The 16,659-nt window shown below is 56.2% G+C and overlaps 1 protein-coding gene across 3 annotated transcripts in view; it reads left to right on the top strand.

Moving 5' to 3' along the window:
* The window catches only part of STARD8 (StAR related lipid transfer domain containing 8), a 42,744-nt gene extending 30,138 nt beyond the window's left edge, over positions 1–12,606 (top strand). For all 3 annotated transcript variants that reach the window (XM_066339658.1, XM_066339660.1, XM_066339659.1), the window contains 13 exons: positions 2,145–2,216; positions 3,523–3,604; positions 4,652–4,715; positions 4,989–6,358; positions 6,997–7,170; positions 7,640–7,799; positions 8,030–8,228; positions 8,342–8,552; positions 8,728–8,842; positions 9,135–9,350; positions 9,556–9,773; positions 10,699–10,875; positions 10,984–12,606. In XM_066339658.1, the coding sequence (XP_066195755.1) occupies positions 2,145–2,216; positions 3,523–3,604; positions 4,652–4,715; positions 4,989–6,358; positions 6,997–7,170; positions 7,640–7,799; positions 8,030–8,228; positions 8,342–8,552; positions 8,728–8,842; positions 9,135–9,350; positions 9,556–9,773; positions 10,699–10,875; positions 10,984–11,101 (3,176 nt within the window). In that variant the 3' untranslated portion in view covers positions 11,102–12,606. The remainder of the gene's footprint in view (positions 1–2,144; positions 2,217–3,522; positions 3,605–4,651; positions 4,716–4,988; positions 6,359–6,996; positions 7,171–7,639; positions 7,800–8,029; positions 8,229–8,341; positions 8,553–8,727; positions 8,843–9,134; positions 9,351–9,555; positions 9,774–10,698; positions 10,876–10,983) is intronic.
* The last annotated feature ends 4,053 nt before the right edge of the window (positions 12,607–16,659 follow it).

The following is a 16,659-nucleotide window of genomic DNA, read 5'->3' as shown; positions in this document are numbered from 1 at the left end:
CCCTGTGCCCAGCACCCAGCCATGCCCCACGGCAGGAGTGTTTGCCTGCCCGGCCTTTCCTGCACTTCCCTGGGAAAGCACGTCCATGGGAAGGGCAGGAAGAGGAGGAAGCTGGCTGCTGGCTCCCTCTGGGACAGGACACTTGGAAACCTTTTCTGTGAGAGCACTTCTACATGAGGAAGGCTCAGCCTGGGCTGGCCAAAGCCCCCCTGCTCTAGGGGGCTTCTCCTGTTTGAGGGGCTCTGGGGGGGATGCAGGACTTGCCACAGCAGGCAGAGCCTGGGACCTGGCTCCCAGGGAGGAGAGGAGAGGTGGAGGTTCAGGGCCCTGGCCCCCTGCCAGCCCGTGTGTGGGGGAGGCAGCGGAGGGAAGGAAATGTCGTGCTCTGACTCCACATTTCCACCACGATGGTGGGAGGCCGAGCCCAATCCTGCACAGAGCATCCTGCTGCTGCCCTGGGCCCTGGCTGCTCCTGGCCTGGTGAGGTGGCTGTGGTCACTCTGGGTGTCACCAGGCTCCAGCATGGCCCCAGTTGGTGCCCAGCCAGGCTCTGGTACCAGCTGAGCCCCACTGTAGGCAGGGGTAAGCTCAGCCATGGCCCTGCTCCTGCTGCCCTCCTCCAGACCCATCCCTGGGGCAGGATCCATGGCACAGCTGGGAGCTTGGTGCTTTTGTTTATGGCTGGGGGCACACGGAGCTGCTGGCTGGGATTGGCCCCATGGAATTTCCATTGGGAACAAAGGGGCAGCAGTCAGGCAGGAGCAGGAACTGGCAGGTCTGGAGGCTGTGGGAAATGCCTGTCCCTGGGTCCTGCCCACTCCAGGAGTGTGGGAGGGATCTGCTTCCAGAGCTGGCATGGCCAGCATTCCCAGGCACAGCCAGATGCAGCCATAGGGCATCCTCCCCACGGGGTGTTGGGTTCTTTGGAAGAGATGTGGTGCTCCACATGGTCCAGCTGACCCGGGATAGCTCCAGAGTTGAGTTCCCCTCTGGGATTGCTGGATCTGAGCCCTGTTGGGGGCAAGAGGGGTCACCCTGGGTTTTGGCAGAACTCATGGCACGGCTAATGACAGCTGTGAGGTTTGGATCCAGATCCACATGCTCATTCCGAAACTTCTTCCCAAAACTTGCCAAGTATTTGGGTCCAGGGTTTTGGCTTGGTCCTGTCCTGAATTGAGCTGCTTATTTGGAGCTTTTTTTTATTTTTTGCTGGTGTACGTTTTGAATTGGGAATGCAAACTGCAGCCAGAGCTCTGGCCCAAGGCAGTGGGTGGATGAGGATCGAATCAGAGTATTCCAGTGCTGGGTGGGTCTGGCCTCAGGCCATTCTGTGCCGGGTGGAGCCTCTGGGAGGGACAGACCAGACCCTGAGGCTGCCAAGGCATTTTCTACACTTGAGGTCAAACGTTGTCACCCTCAGCAGTAGAAATGTCATCGGGCCAATGGGTGCTGACACTTGGCAATGACTTGCTGTGGCTGCAGGAGCTCTGGGCTGTCTTCCCTCAAGTTCTCTAAACTGGAGGAATTTCCCAGGAAATACTGCTGGCTGCTGAATGGGCTCATCTGGGCCGTGGCTGATCCCTGTGTGAGGGGTTGGAACCAGCTGGGTGAGGGGTGAAGAACCCCACCAGGGATTTGGTGCCCACTGGGACAAACACCAGCGTGAAAGAAGAGGTGGGGAGGGCTGGGTGGTGGGAAGGAGATGAGGGAGGAAGGGCTCATTTGGCAGCCTTTGCTCAGGGATGTTTGCAGAAGTGATCAGCACTGAGCTTTAATGAGCTCTGAACTCATGATTACAAAGAAAGATCTTCCTTTCCTGCCTTGCTGTAAACTGTGTTTGGTTTGGTGGGCTCAGAAACAAAACACTTCATCAGGAGGTTAAAACTGCATCTTGTGGCCCTGTCATTCAGGTGGCATTACTGTCACCTCCTGCTCTTTGCCTGGTACTGGCAGAGAGCTGCAGCTGAGCTATGTCTGCCCAGGACCCCGCTGCTGGTGGGACCCGTGGCTCTGCAGCTGTGCATCTCCTCTGCTCTGTGCACATGGAACATGGGCTTGGTATTAGGGCTCTGGGGGCAGTGGGCTGTGTTCTTGGTGTGTTGCTGCTGGTGGGATGCTCAGGCTGGTTCTTTGCTTTCTTACAGAAACTGAAGCCAAGAAAGCGTGCGACTGGCTCCGGGCAGCGGGATTCCCCCAGTATGCCCAGCTGTACGAAGGTGAGAGCTGCCTCCTGCCATTGACCCTGCTCTGGGCCTGTATCTCATCCAGATTCCAAGGGGGGCTGCAGGGACAGCGCCCACAGCTTCAGGGAGAGGAGGGGACAGAGGGGGTTGTTCCCTGGTTATATGATTATTTGTTACACTTTGAGCCCTTGGCCACAGCCTAGAGAACCAGCCAGTTAACTTCTCTGCATTCCTGAACTTTTCCCCTTCAGGCAGGGCTCTGAGGAATCCTGGGGCGGCTGTTTTGGCCAAGGGCAGCCAGGCTTTGGAGAGCCATCAGCTCTGAAGAGGTTCAGGGAGTGTTTGCCGTGGGTGGGAGCATAGGGGCAGCCAGTGTAACATGGAGGGCGAGCATGTTCTCCCTCCTCCCGTCTCTCCCCACTCCCACAGCCCCTGCCCTGCTCCAGCCTGTCATTCCTGAGTGCTCAGCGAGCCCTGCCTGGAGCAGACCATGTCCCTGTGCCTCCCTGGGCACGGGGCATGGGCACTCCCCGGCTGGCATTCCTACTCCCAGCTCCTGTGCCGGGCTCCCAGGGCGGTGTCAAGGTGGCTGTGCTGGTGGCTCTTGGCCCAGCTGTGTTTATGTGGAAGCCATGGTGGGACCCTGGTCCCGGCTGGTGCGAGGAGCAGCGGCTGCAGCCGGCCCCGTCCGGCGGGACAATAGCGGGAAGCGGGGCTCCAGCAGCCACAGCCATGGCCATTGTTCTGCCGGGCACTTCTCCCGCCCCCTGCAGCACCAGCCCCCCGGTGATGGCTTTATGAGCAGCTTGTTTGCTGCCAGTGCCTATTTTGGGGGGCAGGCCCCACGTGCAAGGACAGGCTGTGTTCCTGCTGGGACAGCCAGCCCCAGGTGCTGACCCCAGACAGCGCTCACAGCTGGGCAGCGAGGAGTGGTGCTGGTGCTGGAGTCTGTGAGTGAACCTTCTCCAGCCTCTGTCCACAGAACTTCCCTCATCCTCCAAGTGCTTCCCTTCCCGTGGTGATCATGCTGCATGCCCTCATGAATAGATGGATTGAGACCCTTAGGGCTGAGGGTCCAGGTCCCACATGCAGAATCCTAGCAGAGCTGTCTCTGAATGCACAGGGATGAGCAGGGAACTGGATGGAGGCCCTTGGGCACCTTATCACCCTCACTTAGTGTATCTGGGAAGAGCCATGCCCAGGGATCCTGGGCATGCACCACCTCCAGGTCATCTCCAGCCACTTGGGTTTCTTCTCCTTCTCCCATGCCATTGCTGCCCTTTATCCCTGATGGAGCAGCTGGCTTGGGATCTCTCACTGATGTCACTTCTCTCTCCAGAGTCATCATTCCCTATTGACATCAGTGCTGTGAAGAAGGACCACAGCTTCCTGGACCAGGATTCCCTCAAATCCCTGTGCAGGTAACACAGCGTTGCCCTGCCCTGCAAATGGAATCAGCATGGGGATGTGCCACAGACAAGGGCAGTGGCCCAGGCTGACAGGGTGGTGGGCTCAGGGAGGTGCCTGCTGGGGTGGCAGGCTTAGTAGGGTGCCTGCCTTGAACCTTGGCTGGGCTCAGAGCCTGCTCCAGCACTGTCACTCTCTCTGCAGTAGGAACTCAGTTGTTCAGGGAACATTATTGGTGTTGGGTGGTTCCAGGGAAACAACAGGGTTTTATGCTCCATGTGATTCTGGCCATCCCAGTACCAGGCACCACTGGCTGAGTGTTTCCACCTGGGCATGGCGCTGCTGCAGCTGCAGCTTTGGGAGCTGCCCAGGAGTGGTGTGGAAGGAGCAGTGTGTGGGGGACTCAGGCAGAGCAAGGCAGAGCTGGCAGCCACAGCGGGGCACTGACCCAATGGTCTCTGTCTGGGTGGGCCATGTGTCACTCGGAGCTGCGGGTGACTCAGCCCTGCCTTGGCTCTCGGGACACGTCATCACACCCATGTCCCTGCGCCGGCTCCACGCTGTCCCTCCTACACAGAACAGAGAAGAGGCGGGAACAGGGTCTGTTTCCGATTTGTTTCCCAGCAGAGAGGCTGCTGTGCTGGGCAGGAGGGGATCCCTGTACCATTTCTGGGTGCAGTGAGGCAGGAGGTGATGGGAGGTCTCTGCCTGTCCCTCCCTCTCTGAGCTTTCAGGTTCTTTAGTCATTCCCTGTCTGGGCACAGGAGCTTCGAGGTGATTTTGCTTTAATAGCCTGGAGCAGACCATCCCTGCTCACTTGCAGAACCAGTGGCCCCAGAAGCTGGCATGGGCTGACCTGGCTTGGGCTACCATCTGCTGGCACTGTCCCCTTGTTAGTCAGGTGTGCCTCTGACCATGGAACCACAGCTGCTGGTGACAGGTGACAGGCACAGCCAAAGTTCTAAGGCAGGAAAATCGAAAGAAGCCAAAGCCATCTCTGTGACTGCAGCAGGGCTGGGACAGGGGCTGGGGCCAGGGTAAAGCCTCTCTGTCTCTTGCAGGAGGCTGATGACCCTGAACACTTGTGCCTCCATGAAGCTGGATGTTCACTTTCAGCGTAAACAGGTAAGTCCTGAATACTCAAGGCAGGTGAGGGGGTGGCAGGGGATCATGTGCTCGATGGTGGGGCAGTGTCCTGGTGAGCTCTGGGACTGCCCTGAGCACAAGGTGGCTCCTGGAGGCCTCCACTGCCAAAGGAGTGCTGAGTTGGTTTAAGGGGATGAACACACTGCTCTCCTCCCCACCTGGGGCCATGTTGTGCCCCTCCGAGGTGGGGGGATATGCTGATCCCCCTTGGCTCTAACTGATTGATCATTCCCTTTTTTCAACTGCCCACAGAATGAAGACTCTGAGGAGGAAGCCCAGTGTGCCATCAGCAGCCGGTGGGCCTTCCAGAGGGACAGCAAAAGGTGGTCACGGGTGGGGTCCGCCGATGTCCTGTCCCAAGGCTCAGAGGCCCTGAGCTGCACCATGTGCCCGGTGTCCAGCCGCGAGAGCATCCTCACGGACCTCAGCACCAACCCCGAGGCCGCGTCCCTGCACAGCACGGGCAGCGTGGGCAGCGTGGGTGGCACGGGTGGCACGCTGGGCACCGCGGCCATGCCATCCGAGCCCCCGTCCCCGCTCCGTGCCGCCGCCACCGCCTCCAGCTGCAGCCAGAGCGAGGGATCTGCGCCGGAGCAGCCCTCGGGACAGGGAGAGGGCTCTAAGGAGAAGCTGAAGAAGCGACGGTCTCGCAGCTTCCTGAAGCGGATCGAGTCCCTGCGGAGGAAGGACAAGGAGAAACCCAGCCCAGACAGGAGAGTGGCTCCGCACAGCAGCGCCACTCTCCCACCAGGATGGGGCCCTCTGAAGAGTAATGGGGATCTTGCAGCCACCAGGACCAACTCCTCTAAAAGAGGCAACGTTGCTGCCTCTTTACACAGCAAAAAACACTTCTTCTCGGTATCGTACAGGACTAACCGCCTGCTCAGCGCCGGGGGCACCAAGGGGAGCTCTGACCCCAAGCGCGGTGGAGTCTACCTGGAGGACTACGACACAGCCACTGCCGCTGGCGCCGGCGGTGCCTGGGCTGCTGCCGAGTGCCAGCGCCGGGCTCGCCATGGCGATTGCCTGGTTTATATCCCCTGTGACCACAAGCCCGGCACCTTCCCCAGATCCCTCTCCATCGAGAGCTTGTGTCCGCTGTCTGGCAGCTCCCTGACCCACTGGAACGCAGGGAGCGCGGCCGTGGGGCTGGGCCGGGGCGGCAGCAGCAGCAGCGTGGAGGGCTCGTCCTTCCCGCGGGGCTTTGCCCGCCGGCGCCGGGGCTCCTGCAGCTCCCTGGGCAGCCGCGTCAGCGTCTACGACAACGTGCCGGAGTTCGGCAGCAGCGAGGATTTCTGCAAGGACGGGGAGGTCACCTACGAGAACCTCGACGACATCCTGCAGGACATGTGGGGGCTGCAGCAGAAGGTGGAGCTCTGGTGTAAAGCCGTCTCCCCTGGCCTGGATGGGGAGGAGGGAGGCGAGGAAGAGGAGGATGAGGAGGAGTCGGACTCGGGAGGGGAACCCTCCAACCTGCATTTCGAAGAACAGTCCATGTCGGATGTTGGCACCTCTGCCAGCGACTTTGATAGCACTGGGAACTCCCTCAACGAGGCTGAAGAGATGGAGACACGGGAGCGCCGGGATTCGGGGGTGGGAGCATCACTCACAAGACCCTGCAGGTATCACACAATCCCGACGTGGTTTGGGTGGGAAGGGACCACAGAGCCCACCTCGTTCCACGCCTCCCTGTCATGGACGGGGACACTTTCCACTAGACCATATTTACTCCAAGCCCCATCCAGCCTGGCCGTGAACACTCCCAAGGGACGGGGCTGCAGCAGCAGGGAGGGGTGCACAGCCCATGGGTCTGGGGGGCCCGATCCCGTCCTCGGCGGGGCTGGATGATCGTCTCTTCCCGGGAGGCAGAGGTGGGCGGAGGGAGGGGAATGCCGCCGGAGCCGCAGGGTGCGGGCAGGGGAGCGCAGCGCGGGGCGCTGGTGCGCTCTGGTGGCCGCAGGACACCACTGCCACTGCTGCTAGCACCTCAGCTCTGCCACCACTGCCGGCCCCGTCTGCCTGCACAGACCCGTGATTAAGAGGTTTTTCATTAACTAATAACACGTGAAAAGGCAGGGGGCACATGTCTCCCCTGTGCCAGTATTCCCTAGGCTCTTCCCAAGAGAGCTGTGGCTGCCGCCCAATTCTGTGGCTTTCCTCATCCAGTTTGGCTGGTGCCAGAGGGTGATATGGGAGTAACCATGAAGGAGTGGAGAGCAGTGGGGGTTTCCTTAGCTAGGAATATCCCGTGTGTCCCCAGAAAGCTGCGTTGGCACAGCTTCCAGAACTCGCACCGGCCCAGCCTGAACTCGGCCTCTCTGGAGATCAACCGCCAGTCGTCAGCCCAGCTCAACCTGCTCCAGAAGTGCTCCCTGCTCCGGCTCACAGCCATCATGGAGAAGTACTCCGTGCCCCACAAGCAGGCCTGGACCTGGTGAGCTGGGGCAAGGGGGTACAGGATGGGGCCCACACACTGCAGCTCGTGCAGTGCCCCCAGGCTGGGCAGCTTTGGGGTGTGGAGGGGGAAAAGCCAAACCTGTCTGCTCTGGTAAGTGTGAGGCAGAGCTGAGGCCCAGGTTCCTGGCAGCATCCTGGCTTCCAGGGGTCTCTTGGCATCATCTGCCACTGTGGGGGCTGCAGGCGTTTGTGGGGCATTAAAAGTTCTGCAGCAATGTAGAAGAGTGGGACAGTGATTTCTCTTCATAGCCAAGTACCAAAATATTTCAATTTAATAAAAGGTGTTGGCATTCCTGCTGGGAGGCTACTTCGCTTGTGTTCAAATACTGCAGAAATGTATGTGTGTGTGTGTGTGTGTGTGTGTGTGTGTATGTATGTTTCCAGGGTCCTGCTCTATTTGTGATGGGGTGTTGAGGGCACTAATGTCTCTCTTTCCCACTCTGCAGGACTGTCCCCAAGTTCATGAAGCGGAGTAAAGTCCCTGACTACAGGGACAAGACGGTTTTTGGGGTGCCACCCATCGTCAACGTGCAGCGGACGGGTCAGCCTCTGCCCCAGAGCATCCAGCAGGCCATGCGATACTTGCGCAGCCAGTGTCTGGACCAGGTGAGGCCACAGCACCGCTGGAATCTGGGGAAAAAAAAGCTTTTGGGGTCCTGCTGTCCACCTCTTGTGGTGTGTGGTGAAGTAGGAGAGTGGGATTGTCTGTGGGAACCCAGCAGCATCCCCCTGGCCTCAATCAGTGTCTCCTCTGGGTTGAGGGATGATCCCTTTGGGGAGGGAGTGTCTTTGCCTGTCCCACAGGTGCCCGCTCACACCCTGCTCTGCCCTGGCAGGTTGGCATTTTCCGCAAGTCTGGGGTGAAGTCCCGGATCCAGGCACTCCGGCACATGAACGAGACCAGCCCTGACAACGTCAACTACTCGGGGCAGTCAGCCTACGACGTGGCTGACCTGCTGAAGCAATACTTCCGTGACCTGCCCGAGCCCATCTTCACCAGCAAGCTGACTGACACCTTCCTGCAGATCTACCAGTGTAAGGGCCGGGCTGGGGGCAGCTCGGGGCCTTTGGGGAGGAGGGGTCCCTCTGTTTGGATGGAGGGGGTGGGTGGTGGCTGTGGGGACGCCCTGCTGACCCTATGCCTGCAGTTGTGTCCAAGGAGCAGCGGCTGCAGGCGGTGCAGGCCGCCATCATCCTCATGCCGGACGAGAACCGGGAGGTGCTGCAGACCCTGCTCTACTTCCTGAGCGACATCGCCTCGGCTGAGGAGAACCAGATGACAGCTGGGAACCTGGCTGTGTGCCTGGCCCCCTCCATCTTCCACCTCAACGTGTCCAAGAAGGAAAGCACGTCGCCCAGGTAAGGGCTGGCTGATCCCCAGTTCCCCAGTGCCCCTTCCCTGCCTGCTGTGGGAGGGGGCCAGCAGGGAATGGTGAGACGTGGGGGGGCTGTTGGCTCTACTCTGTGACACAAATGGGAGCCATGGGGGTCTAGAGGCGCCCACCAATGCCAGCACTTCCTGATCTTCTCATAGGGCCATGCACAAGAGGGGCACCATGGGGAAGCCGGACCAGAAGGATCTCAATGAGAACATGGCCGCGACACAGGGCCTCTCCCACATGATCACCGACTGCAAGAAGCTCTTCCAGGTGGGTGGCAATGGTGTCCTAGCCCACTGCTGCCTATGGGAAGTGTGACCTTACTGGAAGGTGCTGGTTCTAGGGTGAGCTGAGGGCACTCTTCCATCAGTGGGACAGCAGCCACCAGCCATTCACCCTGGAGTGAAGCCCAGCTATGTCCTGGGGCAGGAAGTGATACAGGCTGTATGTCCATCCTCCCAACTCTCCGGGGAATGAGTTATGGTTCTCTTTCTGTCCAGGACCACTCAAAATCCCCACAGGATCCCTCTGCCTCACTGAACATCTGTCTTTTGGCTTGCAGGTCTCCCATGACATTTTGCTGCAGCTGAGCAGCTCTTATGTGGCCGCAGATGCTTATCCCCACCCCCTGGCTGACTTAGTGTGCCAGGGGGAGAGCAAGGATTTACACTCCTACTTCGAGCAGAGTGTCCAGAACCTGCTCAAAGAGTCGTCAGAGAAATTCAAGGGATGGCTGAGCACACCGGGGCCCCTGAACACAGAGCTGTCCTGCAAAAAGGTAAATGCCACTGTGTGGAGGGGCTTGAGAACATGCAGGGAAATGTGTATGGGGTGACCTCTCCAACAGCCAGGACAGGTCCCACGCCATCCCTCACTCACCGTCAGATGGGACTGTGCTGCTCTGTGGCAGTGGGAGCCATCAGTGAAGCTGCTCAGGGAGGTCCTGTGGGACAGTCTGTGTGACCCTCACCTCGTCCCCTCAGGTTGGGGATGGGCACCCTCTGCGCCTGTGGAAGGTCTCCACGGACGTTGAGGCCCCTCCTGCCACGGTGCTGCACCGGGTGCTGCGGGAGCGTCACCTGTGGGACGAGGACCTGCTGCAGAGCCGGGTGGTGGAGGCGCTGGACAAGGACATGGAGGTGTACCACTATGTGACGGACAGCATGGCCCCGCACCCGCGCAGGGACTGCATGGTGCTCCGGTGAGGGCGGCCGGGACCTGCGGCGGGTTTGGGCTCACTTTGGTGCATCCCCTCTGCTCCAGCCTGTCTTGGTTTGGCAAGACAGGTATCTGCCAGGGAAAGCTAGAGTTTCCCTTGGAATGGAGAATGTAATCATCCCCTGCCCCCTTTTCCAAATTATTAAGATTTTGCAATTAAAGGCTTTTCAGGCAAAGGTTTGGGAAAAGGAGTAACAGTTTCTTTACTAGAAATAGTAACAATACAAATGTAGTAGTAAAAAAAAAAAAAAAAAACCAAACCCAAGCAAACAAAACAAACAGAAAATCCTAGAAACCCTGACAGAGTCAGAAATACAGTGTGATACCCTGTTGGTCAGGGTGTTGGATGCAGTCCAGAGTCAGCCCTCCTGGAGTGGCAGATGTGGTTCTGTTGGTGTAAACATAGTCCGATAGAAAAAGGTAATGGTGAGATAGGTTCAGTCTCCCTCTGGAAACCCAGTGGGAACACTGGATATCTGGTGCTCCTACGTCTCAGTTTTAATCTAGTTAGGAACAGTTTGGCTCCCTCCACTGGGTGGAGCATCTCACAACGGAATGAGCAATGTATCATGTCATTGGTGAGCCTTAATGGCCCATTAACAGAAGATATCCCCCGGAGGGAGGAGAGTTCCTGGAAGGAGATAAGGAACAATGCCCCACCCAGTCTTACCCACACCAGTCTTAACAGCTGGCCCATTATCAGAAGGCACCTGCCCCCTCCCCCCTGGAGTTACAAGATATAAAGAAAAAAACCATCTTTCCAATGGCTTTCAACAGATGAAATACAATGCACATTTTTTTGGTTACGTAGCCCAAGACACAGCCCCATCTCCTCCTTCCCGTGCTGTGTGGGGTCCTGCACTGCCTGATCCCACTGTGGGCACGCAGTGACTCCGGCTCTGTCGCAGGCGCTGGCGTACGGACCTGCCGCGGGGAGCCTGCCTGCTCAGTTCCCTCTCGGTGGAGCACGACAAGGTGCCAGTGGAGGGAGGTGTCAAGGCCATCGTGCTGACGTCCCAGTACCTCATCGAGCCCAGCACCATGGGCCGCTCCCGGGTGACCCACATCTGCAGGGCTGACCTCAGGTAACGGGACTCTCCCGGGAGGGGATAGAGCAGCAGGATGTGCTGCTCCGTGATACTGCCAAGGTGTCTCCTGCCCACTCACCCCCCTCTGCCTCTTCCCTTCTCCAGGGGCCGGTCTCCGGAGTGGTATAACAGGGTTTTTGGCCACCTCTGTGCCATGGAGCTGGTGAGGATCCGAGACTCTTTCCCAGCCCTGAGTCCCAACGGCCCCGAGACAAAGATCTGAGGCCACCAGGAAGATGCTCTGTCCTTTCAGACTTGGACTTAACAGTGGATCCGGACTCGGTCTCTCAGCAGAAAGCACGGTGTGGTGCAGTGCCCGTGGAGGGGGAGACAGAGGCACATATTTATAAACATCCTTTTACCCTGGGCTTGGCAGTCCTGTCCCACAGCCCGGGTGCTGTGGGGCAGGTTGGCTGCAGAGGGGAAGCCATGGTGTCCACAGGAGAGATGGGGGAGCAGAGGGAAAGAGTGGCCATGGGGTGATCCCTGAATGCAGCCTGTGGCAGGAGTTGGGGCGCCCTACACAAGCCAGGAGCAACAGCAGGGGTGCAGGAGCTTGGAGTGAGGTGGGAAAATGGGGCCATGTCCGCAGGTCGGGTGGGTCAGGAAGTGGAGGGTGGACAGTGAGGGGGGGCATTGTGTGTGTGGTGTCACCCGGTGGGGACAGCCAGGGAGTCAACTGTGTGGTAGTGGAAGGGGCTGCTGTTCTGGGAGGAGGGGGCTGCCTATAGATACATAGGTAGAGCTCAAGTGCCAGCTCTGTCGAGGGGCAGATGAAACCTGTTGCAGCATTGGTGTGGAATTCACAGAAGAAGCAGTGCTGTACTCCCGTGCTTTGCTCTTCCTTGGCTAAAAGCCCTCTCTGCACTGGGTGTCACTGAGAGGAGGGGTGCATGTGTCATGTTCCAAGCCAAGGCCATCCCTTAACCAGCTGACCCATTATTTGCATGGGGCCGGACATTTCTGGAGCCCCGGAGCAGCTGCACCTCAGTGGGAAGGGGCAATACCTGGAAAGAGGCACCGTGGTAGGGAAAGACCCCCCAGGCCAGCTCCCTCTTTGTTGAGGGCTATACCTGGAGAGAGAGGAGATATGGCAGGAGAGGCAGTTGTTTGGGATTCTCCCCTCTTTGGGCAGCTACACATGGTCCATGCCCACCTACTTCCTGCAGAGACATTGTCCCCCTTTCCACCCCTTCCTTCCCTTCATGAAGGAACTGTTCACTGGAGCTGTCAGCACCCAGGAGATGACCTGGTTTCTCCATTGGGGCAGGGACCCAAATTCCCAGATGTCGTTCCAACTGGAAGGCAACACGACCCATGAGCTGGGGATCCCCGATGTCACTTTGGCCATAACTGTCTGTCTTTTGGTAAAAGGAAAAGCACAAATCAGCCTCTAGTCTGTGTTTTTATATATATATATATGTATTTTATATACATATATATATATTTAAAAAAAAAAACCAACTAACATATGGGGATATGTATTTTATGAATTTTCTCTTGATATTTTTTAAAGTGTTTCTTTTTTTCTATCTATAAATACTTGTACAGGTGGAATATTAATATATAACTCTGGTGGCAGAGCTCAGCAACAGGTGATGCTCACTTAGACCTGGGTATTTTGTATTTAAGGGACTTTCATTTTGTATCATATGAAACTGCAGCAGTTGTTTGACTTGGATTGGGGCTGCTTGTCCCATCTGTGCAATTAATAAAGTACTAACAAGATCTGCTGGCTGATGAGGGAACCTGTGCTCAGGGCTTCTCCAGCACCAGAGCAGCCCAGTGATGAGCAATGTGGGCAGCCTCTGCGTGGGTGAAGAGACTCAAATCCAGCATTTTCCACATTCCAGCTGTGCTCCAGGGCCTTGCCAGGGTTTGGGGTTGTCCCAGCATGGTCACCTGCAGCAGGGAGAGCACCTTGAGGAGGAAGAGGAGCATCCAGCATCAGTGGTGCTGATGAAGAAGAACCACATTGTGCTTTTGAATTCCCTGGAGGAGACACTTCTTGCTGTTGTTTTAGAAGTAGCGATGGGAATGGGGTGGAACATGCTGGAGTAGATAATGATGATGGTGATGAAGGTTGCAAGAGGAAAGCCTGGAGAGGAAAAACCCCTCTCTGAGCTTGGCTAAAGTGTAGGATTGGCAACAGCAAGACTGCTCTGGCTTTTAGCACCAACGGGCAAGAGACTTTGGGGCAGCCCTGGTTCATCCCAAATCCACCCATGGCCAGGGCTCCAGCACTGGGATGGAGAGGGTACTCTCCCCATCCTGAGGTGGAGGCTAAGCTGGCATCTTACCTTCCAGGGACCCAGCAGGATGGTAGCACTCTACAGACCCACCCAGGTGCCCCACTGATGGAGGGGTGTGAGCTCTCAGGGACCACCATTCCCACAAGGAACCCTGTCCTGCCTCACATCGTCCCTATCCCCAGGTCCCAAGTCCTCAGAAAATTGAATTGAGAGGTTCCCTACCCCTCTGCCTGATGCTGTGCTGGGCGCAGACACTAAATAACTCCCCAAACCCTCTGCAAAGCTGGCTGGAGCCATCCCAGGACTTTTGGGGTTGCCCCAGTCATTTGTTCCCAAATCTACCCCTGGTTAGCACTGTCAGCTGATCAGCCCGAGTGTTTTTCTCCAACCCCTGCTTTGCAGACACTAACATTTCAAATCAATTTCTTACTGAAATCCTCCAAGTTTCGTTAACAGAGATTTATGGTTTTTTTCCCCTGCACATTGTTACAGATTAATCTTTTAAAACCTTATAAAAGGCAATCCCTACAACTTAGCGAACCCCTGCACTGGGAAATGATTGCAGAGCAGCAATGCCAGGCTCAGTTTGGCTTAATTAGAGATAAAAGGAGAGAAAATCATTCCTTGTTAGCCAGTCAGGTAGAAGCTGTACTGTATTTAGAGTGCAAACAGCCCAATTACAGGGAGGAACATGCACAGTTGTCTTTCATTACAGGTACTTGAAAATGTGCATCTGGGGAAAATTAATGATGATTCTCTCCTTCCAAAGAGAAGCTGCAGCCATCCCAGCTGGCTGTGTGGGCCATCCCCAGCACAGGAGTGATGCTTATCCTGCCTGACCATTTGCCCATCCCTGGGATCCCTGCTGTTATCTCAGGCCTGGCAGCAGGATCTTTAAAGGCCTTGCTCAAACCACAGCTCTCAGTGTACAGGTAGCACCCGTCTCGTGGAGTCTGCCTTCCCCCTCACCCCACCTACCCAATGTGCACCTTCACAAATGCACCTCACTCTCTGTCACACCTGTGCCAGGACGGGGTCCCCATGGCTCCCCAACTTCATTGGGCAGAATGTTCCCCTTGCCCTAAATCAGCCCCAGCCAGGAGAGACCCTCTTGTCTCAGGGGATTTGAGCAGTATCTTCATGCTAGGGGGCTTCCAGTGGGCTGGAATAACTTTCTCAGGGAATAGGAGTGAACTGGTTTCTCTTCCTGCACTCAGACTGGGTTTTTAACCCCAGGCAGTAGCTCAGCACCACAGCCACTCACTCCCACCACTCCCCATGTGGGGATGAGAATGGGAAAGAAAAGGGCAACTTCGTGGGTTGATGTAAGAACAGCTTAGCAATTAATACAAAAAAAATTATTATAATGCTAATGAAGAGAGAAAAATAAAACCCAGGAAAAACAAGTGATGCCCAGTACAATCACCCACCCCCTGCTGTCACAGCATCTTTGCACTCTGGTTGTATTTCTCAACATGAGCTTTGTTAGTGGTCCAAGAATTTCCCACCCTTTGGCAGCAGTCCTTATCCAGCTCCTGGGATTGCATCTCCTCCCATGCCTGGGATGATGTAGGGCTGTTGGACACCTCCCCACACGGGTTCAGCCTCTGGGCTGTGCAGCCCAGCAAATGTTACAATACAGACCTCGAGGGGCTTGGGGAAGGCTTGTGCAACCTCATGGCATAGATTTATACCCCAGGATTTCAAAGGTGTGACCTCCATGGCAGAGCTCTGCAGTCATGTCCCAGGCAGCCTGCACTCCAGCACGGCCACGCAGCCCCTTCCCACCGGGATGTGTTTGAACAAACCAAGCCAGCTTTTCCTTTTGCTTTGTTTGCCACTGGGATGGTCTCTCAGTCCTCACTCAGGCCTGGCTTCCCTGGAGCTTTTTCCCCCTCTCTGGATGAAGACCACCCCACCTGCCTGGCCTGGCAGTCACACAAACAGGCACTCTGATTTCAGTATTCCTGCAGAACACACACTGTTTGGTCACGGACAAGGTGGGAATTCAGTCATCCTCACTGTCTGACTCCACTGACAGAGATTTGGGACAAAACCAATCATTTTTACATAAAAGAAAGGGCTGTGAACCTGTCCAGTGCTCCTGGCCCTGCCAGCACTGGATTGGCACCTTGACAGACACAGCTCCTCTTGGGATCACACACCCAGCTTGGAGAAGGGCCTGCCATGTGTCCTGTGGGATGGTGAGTGGTCCCAGCAGGAATCCCGATAGTTGAGCCCACTTCAGAGCACAGATTATCCATCTGCAGCTCCCAGCCTGAGGCACCTCACTGGGCTCTGCATTCCTTTTCTGTCCTCAGACACAGGAAAAGATCCTTCAGGCAGAAAAGAGATGGAAGTGGGCAAGTGGGAGATAACATCACTTTAACTGGGACTTTGCAAGTTAAAAAAGGAACACGGGCAGAGTCATGATGGAAACAGATTGTACACATCTGACCAGATCATGTAAGAAAGTGAAGTCAGACAAGTCCTCCAATTGTGGCAAGGGGAGGACCCCTGTGCTGAAAAAAGCAGAGGATGGTTTAGTGGCACATCTACAAAACAGGATGGAAAGATCATTGAGCAAGGCACTCAGATGATGCTCCAGCTCTCCTTTTTGTGACAGTCACTGTGTCAGTCCCATGTTTTTTACCTAGAATGAGGATGCCCTGCAGATCCCTTGCTGTGCTTGCAGAGGTCAGGGGGACCATCCCCAGCTGGTCCATCTTCAGTGCATGTGGCTGCTGCTGGAGCTGGAGCAGCATCGAAGCACTCCCAGGGCACTTCCATGGTAATAACAGATGTGATCCTGCTCCCAAGTGCAATTCATTCTTACGACGTCCTGTTTCTGCTGGGGCTATAAGAGGCTTTCTAGGGCAGGACCATGTCACATCACCTGCTGAAGTTGTGTGTACTGTGGGACAGCTGGCAGGCGAGTGGCTCCTGCTGCCCTGGCCCTGCCCTGCTCTCACTGTTCCCTCAGTGCCTCTAGAAAAGGCAGTTCCACCGTGGGTGCTCTCCCAAAGGTGCTGCTGCCTCTGCAGCCCAGCCAGGAGCTGGTGGCATTTCATGTTTATTCACAAACTGTCCAGGAATTTTACTGTCTCTCATCAAACCCCTGTTTGTCACCCGGTGTGAGTTTATCACATCTATTATTTCATCAGTATTACACCTCCCCCCATTCCCATACAATCAAATAAAACCCACCCAAACAGTGCCACAATCTCTGGTTCCAACTGAGGTATCTCCACAAAGCACAACCCCTTCCTGGAAAACATGCTTTCCCCAGAAACTTCCCCAGCATCCCAGCCCCAACTCCAGATGCAGAAGCAGGGTTTGCAGTAATAACCAAACATCATTAGTAACAACTTGCCAATGAGCAGAAATAATTACAGGCAATTGCTCTATGGACAGCCAAGCAGGGAACACCATTTTCTCCATGTTAAACAGAGAAACACAAGTAGGGAAAGAGAAGAAAGGGCAAAAGTTGCTGTTTAAGGCCACAGAAAGAGGAAAGACACCCTCTCTG

The sequence above is a fragment of the Sylvia atricapilla genome, chromosome Z (genome assembly GCF_009819655.1).
Source record: "Sylvia atricapilla isolate bSylAtr1 chromosome Z, bSylAtr1.pri, whole genome shotgun sequence".
Classification (NCBI taxonomy): domain Eukaryota; kingdom Metazoa; phylum Chordata; class Aves; order Passeriformes; family Sylviidae; genus Sylvia; species Sylvia atricapilla.
The sequence above is the reverse complement of the archived record's forward strand: the minus strand, read 5'-3'. Positions and strand labels throughout refer to the sequence as shown.